We start from the raw sequence: 13,071 nt of genomic DNA, 5'->3' as shown, positions 1-13,071 counted from the left end.
TTAATTATATAAATTTATAATTTTTAAATTTTTATATATTATTGTTTACATTAATTATTAAATATTTGAACTCACCGGTTTTCTACTGAGAAATTGCGACTGCAATGCGAGGATGTAGTAGAGCCAGAATAATCTCAAAGCGTATCCGTAAATCAACCAATCGGCATTATCTGTATATTCCACATTTCTCGGATCGCTACAATTGGTATGATAAACTGCAGCCAGAGCCAAGTAACGCGACCAGGTACTAGATACAGGAATAATTTCTTGCAACCATTCGTTCTGGTAGGCGAGTAATATAACGATGTGAACAATCACGATGACCATGATGATCCTGCAAATCACGGAAAATCCCTTTCGCAGTTCTTTGTTGCATGCCCAGCATGTAGCAGCGCCGAGAAACACCAGGAAGTAGAAAGCCGCTTCTATCGATGGCTTCAAGGCCGCGACACAGCATAATGACACCAATACAACATAGATACCGATGCTTCCCAGGAAATTAATTATCTAAATTGTAAACGTGAAAATTATCTTTGATAAGATATCAATTTTTGCGTAAAATACTCGGATACGTAATTCATATTAGAGTGAATTTAAACCGTAGATTGTGAATGATTTTGTCATAAATGACATTTTATGTATATTTATATTAAATATTGCAGAAATTTTTATTTTATGCCAAACAATACGAAAATATAATTACCTTTGTGGAACTATCCTCTGTTTTATTTCGTTGCAAATTATTTTCCTGATGAAGAGCAGTTTCATCCTCTTCAACGCTAGCACGTCTTTGCGTAAGGACACGACATATAAAATATACAACAAGTACGGTAGGTAAAACTATAAATTCCGGCGCCAACCAGTAAAATACTTCCCATACAGATGCGTTATCTAATCTGACAAAGCCTATGTGTCTGAAGAGCTTCTCCAAAAATTCGCCTAAAAATATATTATTTACTTGTGTTTAAGGTGAAAATAATTTCTAATTAAAAATTCTATGGTTTTCAAATATTCTTTTAAATTTTGTTTTATATCCTATATTATATTTAATCAAATATTATCATGTTCGAAAATATTATGTAAGGGTATGGTATTTTTAAGAATATAATCTCCAACTTTTATAAAGGAAATGTAATATTTAGGTCAGAGTGTTGCTTACAGTTTTGTAAAAAGTATCCATACGGTGGTAGTGACAAAAGGACAATGTGAAAGGTGATCTGAGCTATGACTACAAGAAATGCTAGGCAAATACAAGTCTTTAAGTATATTCCCGTGTGGCCTATCATGGTTTTGTGCGTCGGTATTGGGACCATCGGAGAATAAAGCATTAATCCCAGGTAAACAATCGACAATCCCGTTGGTCGCCATATCGTACCTATAAAATTAAAATTCATTTTTATGACGTTTGTAGCTCGTTTTTATTTCAATATAACTATTTATTTCAATATCTTAGTAGACTTTTAGCTCCTCTATAAAGAATTATAGAAATTTTAAGACTTCTAAAAGAAATTTAGATATTAAATCTGAAAAATATAAGAAAAAGTATAGAAGATATATAAAATGCCAATTATGTTTTTATTATAAGAATAATGATAATAAACTTTTTATTCAACAAAAATATTAGAGTTTATGGAGCTTTTGTTAGAAATTACACTGAGCCAGTTACTTATTTTGCTCATAAAGTGGTTTATTCTACTTTCGTTTTAAGAGTTTTATCTAAGGAACCTTTCCTTGATGAAATGTGTAACAGTACATAAAGTATATGAACCTGCGATAATAGTTATTTCTACGTTTGTGAAAAGGTCATTTATAACGGGACATTCTTAGAAAATGACATTTTAACCCCTCTAGTTATTTCATCAAAACCTTTGCTTTTTATTATTGTTCCATTTATTCTAATCATAACATTCTAAAAAACTTTCTCAATTTAAAAGTTTATTATATAATATTCGATATTCTAATATTTTGTTTCTTGTAAATATGTTTAATATTTATATTGATATATGATAAAAAATATCAGAAAAGTTTCTAAAATATGCATTAACGAAGATGTTATTAAATAAACATCTGGTATATAAGTTAATATGCATATATGCTATAATAATTAATGCGAATCAGGAGATTAGTCTGTCGACGATAATTACTTTCACGTTACGGAATGTTACACGAACGTTACTTTATAAACTAACGTACCTGTCTATTTACCTGCTAATTTTGATATCTTATAATATACTAGAATTTATATTATTTGAACTTTTAAAATGTCGATACTAGAATATAGTATCATTTTTAATTCCCCTCTATATACCAGCTTAGTCATCCTATTCACGGCACGTGTTATATTTGCACGACACACATAAATAACTACATTGTGTCGCTGCCAAATAAAGTTCGTCACAAACGTGCACGATTCTGTTAATTATTTTAACAATTATCTTTTTTTAAATAAATATTTTTATATACATATTAATGTAATATACTCTTTTTTCTTCCTCTGTAATAATATTTAATTTATAACTGTTATAATTTCTAATATTATCATATTTTTGGCAAATTATGTTCAATTAAATATTAATTTAGTATTCACGTTTGTTTTATAGATCAATAATTAATTTAAGAACTTACATGGACTGTACTTATAGATTGATTATCTTCTATCTTATAGCAACAATATTAACGAAATTCTCGAAATAAATTTCGGAAGCATTAAAGCATTAATTATTTGCGTTTAAAAATTGGACGGTCTACATGTACAGTAATAATCGTAGCAAAAAAAAAATTATTCACAGTCATATCATGTTTCTACTATCACACATTTCTTTTTCAAAGTCAATAATTCAAGCCTGGAAGGTTTCTCATCACGAAACTGTATATGGGTCCGAAAATAGAGAAATCGCACGCATAAAATATTCATTAATGTTTTTGAAATATTTTTTTATACAACTTTTATGAATACAAAATCACGCAGAGAAGTTAATTATTATATTTGCGAAATTTCAACCTTTTTACACATACGTAATTTGATTTATATAAATATTAAATACTTCGCATTTAAAATAAGTAATGTCTAAATATATTAATTTTATTACATTATAATACATTAAATATTTATGTAAAAAGTAAAATTTAACTAAAATTATTTATTTATAGAAAGATATAATATATAAAAACCATAATATAGTGTTTTTGTATATTTCAGACTAAATTATTATACTATTGCAAGTTTGACATTATTATTTATTGTCTGTATTCTTCTTCAAAGAATAATAAAAATTTTGCAATAAATTGAACACATTATCTTTATATTTAAAAAAAAATTTATTTCAACAAGCTTATGTAGAATATAAATATCTTATTTTTTATAATTATAGAACACTTAAATCTCATTTTGTACGTTTGTATAGTTTAATATGTTGAAGTCGAATGTTTATTTAAACAAAGCTAAGAAATTTTGCTCTCCTCCGATACGAGTTCAAGCACCTGCTTCCTAATTTTAGAATATTCTCCGAGCAACTTGAATACGTATATCCATGTCTATGTGGATTTTACAGAAATACATTTCTGTTCTATTTATTTTTTGTGTTTTTACATATTTTACATTGCAAAGACATAACTATTTATTTTAATTATTTTCTTATTGTAACGATTACAGAATTATAAGTATATACATTAACATTAAATTATTTTAAATGTTTAGAAAAATTTATCTATTTAAATTAATTTACTATATACATTATTAATTTACTATATACTATAATTTATATATTTTTCGAACAATCCATTTTGCTGTTTTCTTTTTTTTTTGGATAAATAAAATGTATTGCATAAAGTGTTTCGTAAAAAAGTAGGATAATTGGTAATAATTAATAAGATTTACAGTTAATTGGACTTTTCTTCGCAAAATTTATTATTCAACAATAGAAAATATAAAAAGAGACAATAACGGTAATGTATTGCTACTTAGTGATCTAACATGTGGTGATTTGATAACACACTGATAAACAATGACGCCATTACTCTTCGCCCGATAATGGACGGATCAATACGAAACGTACATATAATTAATCTACTTGATGTATAGTATGAATCTTAAAAATTTATGTGTATAATCATTATGTAATTATTAAGACAATATAAGTATTAAAGTATTTTATGTTAGGATTGAACTTATTATAAGTTTATCATGTACATTTCTGATAGATTTATTCTTTTCTATTTGTTACAGAAATAAAATAAAAATTACCTTTTCTATTTGTGAATAAAATAAAAGATTAATTAAAATCTTTTTAAAAATAAATTTTTAAATAAAGACGTATATTTTGATTAATGTATAAATGTTTATCAAAAATTGATAGATATTTAAAATATAACAAAGAATAAAATAAAATAATATGCAAAGTATAAATAGTAATCGTGTAATCATTAAAAAAAGTTACATATTAAGAGATCTGTTAATATCAAGTATATAAAAAATAAAAAAAATAAAATGATGTGCAAAACATAAATAGTAAACACGTAATTATCAGAGGAAGTTATATATTATGGAGAAGATATTGATATTTTCTCTGCTATCTATTAGCATAATATTGAATATGATTATGCAAAGTGTAAGCAATCAATTCAGATTCTTTCGATGTGCGATTCTTGCTTATTTCTAGCGTCATTCTGTTATAAATGATGATAAATCGGTATTTCATATTTTTTGTTTTGTTGCTTTATAATTGACGATCAATAAACTAAAGTTAATTTATTATAAATTCTGATTTTTATAGGTATGATATCATCACTTATTATTTTATTATGACAATGATTATAACAAATATTTCACTAAACAACTAATCTTTGTGAATACTCGCATTTAGTTTTAATTTCTTTACAGTTTCGCGACAAGTTTTCTTTAATAAACGTCAGACACAACATAGTAACAAAAAAATTTTAATTTTTAAATGAAAATTTTACTATAATAATATTTGATATAATTATAATTATACTTTTTTTTGCAAAAATAAATGATCAAACCAATTGATATAGCTAATATAAATAATAAATACAATGATTACAAGATTGAATTAATCTCATAACAATTTTTTATATTTATCTTTTCGCGCTCCTATTTTAAAGTTATACACGCTCATAAACCATTTATTTATTATAAAATATATGTAAAAAGAAACAGAACAGAGAAGGAGTTATGTGAATGGTACTCACATCCGGCTAAGATGACTGGTAGAACGACCCTGAGAAAGGCCACATTCAGCCAGTACTTCGTCATGCCTGAAACTGTCTGGATGTCTTTTCACCCTGAAACAAAGAACGAGATGATCGGCTGTGTATATCTAAAAGTACTTTTTAAATTTCTCTATGATTGCTGTTTGGCATCGACAAAAAAGCGTTGTCGTAATTCTAAACACCTTTAACTTTATTTCGCTGAAAAACGTAATATTAAAGTGTGCGCTATGCCCTTAATTTTAGGATTGCGTTGACCCTTTCAGACCAGAAAAATTTTCTTATAAACCGGTTTTCATCACCGTGTTCCACATGACATGTTCCACAAGCAGTCGCAGTTATGAACTGCATTTGAAGTTTCTAAGGCTGATATTCATAGTCAGATTTTGTATTCAGATATTAAGATTGTCTTAAGTATAGTTTTAAGATGTCATGAACTAATAAGAGAGTCGTATTAGCATCTTAAAATATTACTTAAGATAGTCTTAAAATAAAAACGGACTATGAATACCGTCCTAAGTTCTTCATTCGTAGCATAAAATTCCCATATGCGACATCTATATATCGTTAAGTAACACTGAACTTCATCGTATTTCACAGTCATTTTATTGTAAAAAAAAAAAACGATTTATCAGTTATTTCGTAACAGGACGCGATTAAGTAGTTAGCATGGAATGGTTCCCGAAATGACTTGTCATTAAGCAATTCTGGGAACGAGAGCGAGTATGTTTTTGGTCATGAGAAGATTCAGCAAAAAGAGGCGCGCCCACCTTAATTACGGGCCAATTACATAGGGACGACATCGCTGAGAGGTGCGCCGGTTACGCTTTTATCATATGAAGATGTGAACGCGAATGGTGTACGCGGCAGAAAGAGGGAAAAAGCATGATGTTGCGTGACTATATTATTTCACTATGGGCAATATCAATCAACTTCGCTTTATTCTATACAATCCGTCAGTAGTCTTTATGACGTAACACGTAAAAAAAAAATGGAGAAAGAAGACATGAATGAATACAGTAATTAAAAGCAACGATAATTGCTTTTGATTGGATCATATACGTAATTTAATTCTTGTGTGTTATTTAAAAAATATTTTGAAGGTAAAATTAATGAATACTATACAGATATTAATTAATTTTTAATTTCTGAATAATTTTTCAAAAATTAAAAAGAAAACATTCTCCAGTCTTGCAATGCAGCATACCTATATCGCTCCATTGAATAACTATTTCAATAATAATAATTTATAAAGAAAATTACATTTATATTGAGTTTTTTTTTCGAGAAAATATAAAATATTATAATATATTTATTTTATCTAATTTTCATAATATTAATGTATTACTTATAAAAGAAAAAATTAATAACAACACTACACAAGATATAATTTATCGAAAAATAAACTTAAGATATTTTCTAATTTTTTTTATGAAAGAAAAAAAGTATATCATATCGATTATTGTCAATAGAGATAACATATAAGGTGCGACTAATGGCTTTACTTATTATATTGCACATGGAAGAAGAGACAAGTTAGGCGGAGTCATGTTTCCATGATAAATAATATCGTGATTGACAACAGTATATATACCGTGCAACATGATTCATGTATGTACAAATATAACAATATTTTTATCAAGATAATTTCAGCCTTAGATTGAAGCCACTATTAATAATATCTTTATACATTTCTGTAAAGTATATATTTTAAAAACACTTTGTCTTAAGAACGTTTAATATCGTATGTAAACGTAATACTTATTGAATGTTACGCGTAGTTTGCACATGTGTCACGTGTGTCGTATTTTAATTAGCCATTTAACTCGATTGTTTGCTTGAATCGTAAGTATTCGAAGTATGCTAATTAGATAAACGTATACGTATAGATTTATTAAAATGTTATGAATGGTATACTATTTCTAAACTTGAAATATCTAAAAAATTATATAACTAATGTTGTATATGTTTTTTTTGTATATTATAATAATGAAATAATAATTCTATTAAAATACATATTTATTATAGTATTTAATATGATACATTATCATTTGTGCAGTAATAAAGGATCATTTAAACATAATTTTACAACAGCATAAATTATTACATATAAAACAAATTGTAATTAATTAAATAACTAAATAATATAATGAATTGCCATGTTAAAGAAAACGTCATCTATCATCATCAAATATATATCACGAATTATTGTCTCTGTTTGACAATTGATCAAAGTCTGTGATCTAATAAGAAGAATTATTTTTAATCAATGCTAAATAAATGTACGTTGGAATGTAATAGCGTACGTAATACAGAAGATGTAAACTTGTCACATGTATCTAGATTTATTCATTGTTACACATATTTAAATTTATATTACAATCCTTTTTGACATTTATTTTGTTGTTAATTCTTAATACAGAAAATTATGTTTTGATTGAATTGTTAATAAATAATTTCGAAATACGAAATAATATATGAAATGTACAAGTTGCGTGCCGAGTCATTATGTTCCGTGTAAAGATAGGTATCGCACCATACGAGAAATTAATCATGAGTTTGCACATTCAAAGAATAAAGTGCAGTATAAACATTACACTGGATTTCTATGTTTTTGATAATTGCGGTAGATTATCTTTATGTCTAAAACTCTTATTTAGCTCGTAAAATGCATACAAGGAGTACAAAAAGTATTCGTTCAAAGAAAATATTTTAGCCCTTCTCGACACAATTTTATTTAAAATATTTTTTTAATAAACTTATTTTTAAAAGTAACCGTTATCCAGCGAGAAATAACTCATTGATGTTGAATATTCGATATTGATACGATGATTTCGATACTAACATCTCGATTTGACATCTAATTAATGATCATTTTTTGCTGAATTAACAATTTATTTATAAAGAATAAAATAAATTATAGCTTCTTAAATTATATATACCAAAAAGATGTGTATTAATTATAGAAAAATTCTAAATAAATATAAGCAAAAATTAAAAATTGTATTGTTTGGACATTCAAATATTTATATGCTTCTAAAATTAGAGATACATGTAAAGCTCCTTTGTTTATGTAAAAACAAAATGTATTCATTATATAAAATTGCTAATTAAGTTTATTTTATACAAATAAAGCTTTTTTTATAAAAAATTTTCTTGTACAAATATTTTTTGCACTCACTGTATAAAGTTACAAATTTGCCATCTCTAGATTCTCTTATCGTATAAATTTTTAAAGAAATTTGAAAAAAATATTTTAAAGACGATAAAATAGATTTTCAGGACTGCAAACAAACATTTATTAATTCATTATTGACTATTTGTCTTCTATGACATGCACAGTTGTAGACTAAATCCAATTGATAGTTATGGTATTTTAATATTGTTGCATTAAATTGCATCACTTTGCAACTTTAAATAAAATAAGAATAAATTACATAACTTTGCAGCAATTAAAAGGTAAAATTACGTTCGTACATTTATTATTAAATAACTAGTAAAATAAAATTATAAATATATTACTTTAATATTATTTAGTAACATTTAACATATTTAGTAAGAGATTTGATATATTCATATGTTTAGTAAGACTATGAAATAAATACAGTTTCAAATCTTTTTGTATTTTTTCTTATCTTTCAGAAAGTATGATTGCACATATATGCTTGAGAGGTCTTATACATTTGTGTGATAATCCGGTAGATAATACCAATTGTAAAACAAAAGTAAAGTACATCCATATTCTAAACTTTTTCATTTTTGTATAAGAATCTTTGAATTGATATAATATTTATAATAATTCTGTAAACATAATAAGCATTATTTATTATAGATAATTTTATTATAGATAATTTTATCATAAATAATACTGCAATCGCGAATGTATTAAACTTTGTTAATATTTTTTAAATATTTTAATAACTTTATTATTACATAAATTTAAAAATTTTTTCATTTATCTTTACTTATTTTATATAGTTTATTTAGAGACTTTTTGTTTACTTTTAAAAATAAATAAGTGTAGATATAAAAAATCTGGCTACATTATATGACAAAATCTTAATCACAAAATTGTAAGAAAAATTTCGTAGAAATTTTATTCATAAAGTTATTCATAAAGTTATTTTTGCATTTGTGGATGGATCTGAGTCAACACAGCATCATGGACTGCCGTCCTTGGCAATAACACAATAGCTCATACTTCCGTTTACAATAATTGTTGTCGACAACGCTGATATTATACGATAACGCAATTTTACACCTACAATGAGTATATTGCTAACTTTATAATAAATTTTTTTGATGTAATATTTTATATAATTTTTTTTATTAAATAATTTCACGTACTCTTATTAACACAAATTTATTAACTAAATTCCATTTATTATATTCGGAGCAAAATTAAATCTGCTAATATACATTTATTTACTTGATTCTATTTGTAATTCTATTGTAATTTTAAATTCAATTTGCAATCATTAAAGAAACCTTGTTAATAAACAGGGAAACCTTATCTATGATTATAAAAGGAAATTCCCTCCCCTCTTCCCCAAGTCTAAAGCAAATTATTTTGTTTAAAATATGCAATTTGTCATTTTTCTTTCTTGACATGTTATACGTCCATTAATTAAAAAAAAAATCTTTTTACAGTTTCTAAATCAAAGCACACTCACGATGCCTTTCAAGCATTTCTCTGTCTTTATCATAAAGATCTGCTTCATGACGTCAAAAATCAACAAATAATGAAGCAAAAATTTCTAAACATTCCATTATTATTTCCGCATTCGCCTCGATTTAGTAAATCATTGTAGTAGAAAATAGAGCGTACCTTATACGAGCACACTTATACACTGTTTCGGAGCATCCCCCTTCAAGAACTTTCTCCCAGCTGTCTTCGGACCAATCGAACTTCGAAGAGAGCAACATGCACTTTCCGGCACGCTTTTCAGCAATCACGAAAGCAACACGTCACACCATCACCAATAGTGATCACAAATGTACTCAACTACTGTGTATTCTTTATGACTTTATAAATGACAACGTTGTTTATGTCTACGTGTCATCTATTATAAAATTAACGGAGCATCGACCGGCCCTCAATCCTCTCTTACGTACGACTACAACCGACTTCAGCCGACCACCGAGGTCTGGTCGACGCCGGTTTGCCACCGACTGGTTTGGTCGTTTAGACGCCAAGGCTGACTCCGATATCCGCATTTACAGCTCGTGTACAGCAAAGCCTAGTGTGCATGCGCGATAACTGTATGCGTCATCGGCACTATCTTATACTAATATGATTCTCTCTTTGTCGCCGTTCAATAACTAATTGTTATAAAATTATTAAATTATTAATTAAAAAAAAACATTTTTTGTTGCTTTTTTTCTCTTCTTATATATATTTAATGTATAATATGTATATTATCATATAATGACGATAAAGAAATCGTTATATGTATTTTATAATTGTTATATGTTTGCAAATTATACTATGATAATATAAAATTCATAGACAATATAATGTTACATATACTATTCACTTTTGCATTTTATTAAATTATTACAAAATAAATTAAGTAATTTTTAAATAATAATGTCATGATCTTCACAGAGATGGCGTCTGATATTCCTTTCTTCATATCTACGAAACAAACCATACTACCGACCTATCAGCTCTAAATAAGACACAGCGCTTAAATTTCTAAGCGCTTTGTAGGCGCTGCTGTGTATATATAAAACTCTCTTATATAAAAATGATATATGTATAAGTAGTGTATAATTATACAATTCCATGTATAAAATCTTTAGATTAAGTAAATGCATAAATTCATTATTTTAAGTTAGTTCTTCATATCGAGATTATTACTTAGATATTCAACTGTTTCATCATGTAATGGAATATCGAAGTTAAATCCCAACGGTATTCAGGTCGCATTAATCCACGCCCATTGCAAATATGCATATTTTGATATTGCATTAATGAATTATAAATTCAGCTGTGGCTAAAAGATTATTTGATTAGATAAAGACAAACATACAACAAATAGATAGAGCACGTAAAAAAAAATACAATTACCAATTAAAAGAAAGAATTTTATTTATTAATTAACCAAAAAATGCTGCAAAGCATTTGCAGTATCAAGTGAAGCCAAAGAGTATAAAAATATTTATAGCTTTATATAACTTTATATGTTAATAAAAAATTCAACTAATTAATTATTGTTGTGACAATTATCTCTCTCAGTTTACAAGATTATTGTACAAATGTATCAAATACAGTTCATGATTAATAGAAGGAAGCGCAACAATTCAATTAAGCTGTGGAAGAGTAAGAAAAAGAACCAAATTAATAATATTTGCACCGATAATATTAAATTATTTGTAAAGATTATACAGCACGATTTTTGCGGTTTAGAAAAAAAAATTGATTCTCGTAGTTTTTATGTTAAATCCGCTGAATCCGTAAATTAGAACACAAGCTCTATCGCATCAAGTTTTTGAGAAAAATAGAATTAAAATGCTCTGAAAATACGACAATTCATTAAACCTTAATTATTCCAAAAACCTTTTTTACCATGCTGGTAAAACTTATTTTTTAGCATCCAAAAATCTGTAAGAAACACCTTGTCTGATTCAAAGTTCAAATATTTTGATGTAAACTGTCATTAAAAAACAATATATAGGATCCTGTTACCTTATATGATTCTGTTTTGTATTTTATTATAAAGTAAATGAAATAATTTTTAAAAATATTTCTACATAGCAGTTATGTCTACATAACAGTTTCAACAATGTCTTAAGCTTTACAGAGATGGCGCCTGATGTTCCCTTCTTCTCGTGCATGTTATCTTATAAGAAGTAAACCATATTCCGTTGTATTAGCTGTATACGAGTAACTCTTTTATAAAAATGATACATAAATAATGTGCAATTATACACAATTTTACATATAAATAAATATTAAATTTTTAGATCCAATAAAGATGAATTTATTTTTTAAATCAGTCTTTCATATCAAGATTATCACTTAGACATCCAATTGTTTCATCATATAATGAAAGATTGCAAGTATCGAGAAGCTAAATCCCAACGGCACGCAGGTCGCCTTAATCCACGCCCATACACTGCAAATATGCATATTTTAATATTGCATTAATGATTTATAAATTTAATTGTGTCAATAAAAAATTATTTCTAGATAAAAGTAAACATAAAGAAAATGGATATATTAAAAAATAAATTTAAATCTACCTTCTGAGAGTATCAACATTTTAAAGTTCATTTTTTTCATAGCATAAAACAATCAAGTATATAAATATATTATTCTAAAAAGTAACATAAATTGCAAGTTTGAGGAGCTTCAAGCCCATAAAGCTATCAAAGCATATAAAATACAGCATATAAAAATATCTATATTTATAACTTTATATATCTAATAATGTTACTCAACTAATTAATGATTGTTGTAACAATTACGTCTCTCAATTTGAAGGTGCAAATATATTGTAATATTATCAACATACAGTCTTTAATTAATAAAAGGGAGTGCAATAACTCAATTAAACTTTGGAAGAGTCAGGGAAAGGAAACAAATAATTAACAATATTAAAGTCGCATCAATAATGTTAAATTACTCGTAAGGGTTATCTGATATAGTAAATGGCTCCGTTGGAAGAATTCCACTGTCATAGATTATTACAGGTACTAATGGAATGTCATCGCTATCCGTTTTGGTCTGTTCGATCTTAAAAACTACAGCTTCACCGCTAACCACCTGCGGGAAGAATTATTAAAAATTAACAATTAAATGTGTTGAATATATTAACTTAAAATGTATTAAGAAATTTA

The 13,071-nt window shown here is 26.5% G+C and overlaps 2 protein-coding genes across 13 annotated transcripts in view; both read right to left on the bottom strand.

Moving 5' to 3' along the window:
- Window positions 1-10,131, bottom strand: part of LOC108751112 (piezo-type mechanosensitive ion channel component) — a 28,479-nt gene extending 18,348 nt beyond the window's left edge. For 10 of the 11 annotated variants that reach the window (XM_018491099.1, XM_018491101.1, XM_018491106.1 and 7 more), the window contains exons 1-5: window positions 10,055-10,131; window positions 5,209-5,301; window positions 1,160-1,375; window positions 704-939; window positions 76-507 (exon numbers count right to left, since the gene is read on the bottom strand). In XM_018491099.1, coding sequence (XP_018346601.1) covers window positions 76-507; window positions 704-939; window positions 1,160-1,375; window positions 5,209-5,272 — 948 coding nt within the window. In that variant the 5' untranslated portion in view covers window positions 5,273-5,301; window positions 10,055-10,131. Of the gene's footprint in view, window positions 1-75; window positions 508-703; window positions 940-1,159; window positions 1,376-5,208; window positions 5,302-10,054 lie in introns of those variants that run through there. The other variant, XM_018491098.1, reaches the window with a different exon arrangement.
- A 1,907-nt stretch (window positions 10,132-12,038) lies between these two features.
- LOC108751048 (peptidyl-prolyl cis-trans isomerase A2-like) overlaps window positions 12,039-13,071 on the bottom strand; it is a 6,159-nt gene continuing 5,126 nt past the window's right edge. Inside the window, exons 4-5 of one of the 2 annotated variants that reach the window (XM_018490987.1) lie at window positions 12,858-12,997; window positions 12,039-12,071 (exon numbers count right to left, since the gene is read on the bottom strand). In XM_018490987.1, the coding sequence (XP_018346489.1) occupies window positions 12,068-12,071; window positions 12,858-12,997 (144 nt within the window). In that variant the 3' untranslated portion in view covers window positions 12,039-12,067. Of the gene's footprint in view, window positions 12,072-12,250; window positions 12,348-12,857; window positions 12,998-13,071 lie in introns of those variants that run through there. The other variant, XM_018490986.1, reaches the window with a different exon arrangement.

Source organism: Trachymyrmex septentrionalis, unplaced genomic scaffold (genome assembly GCF_001594115.1).
Source record: "Trachymyrmex septentrionalis isolate Tsep2-gDNA-1 unplaced genomic scaffold, Tsep1.0 scaffold40, whole genome shotgun sequence".
Taxonomy (NCBI): Eukaryota; Metazoa; Arthropoda; class Insecta; order Hymenoptera; family Formicidae; genus Trachymyrmex; species Trachymyrmex septentrionalis.
The sequence above is the reverse complement of the archived record's forward strand: the minus strand, read 5'-3'. Positions and strand labels throughout refer to the sequence as shown.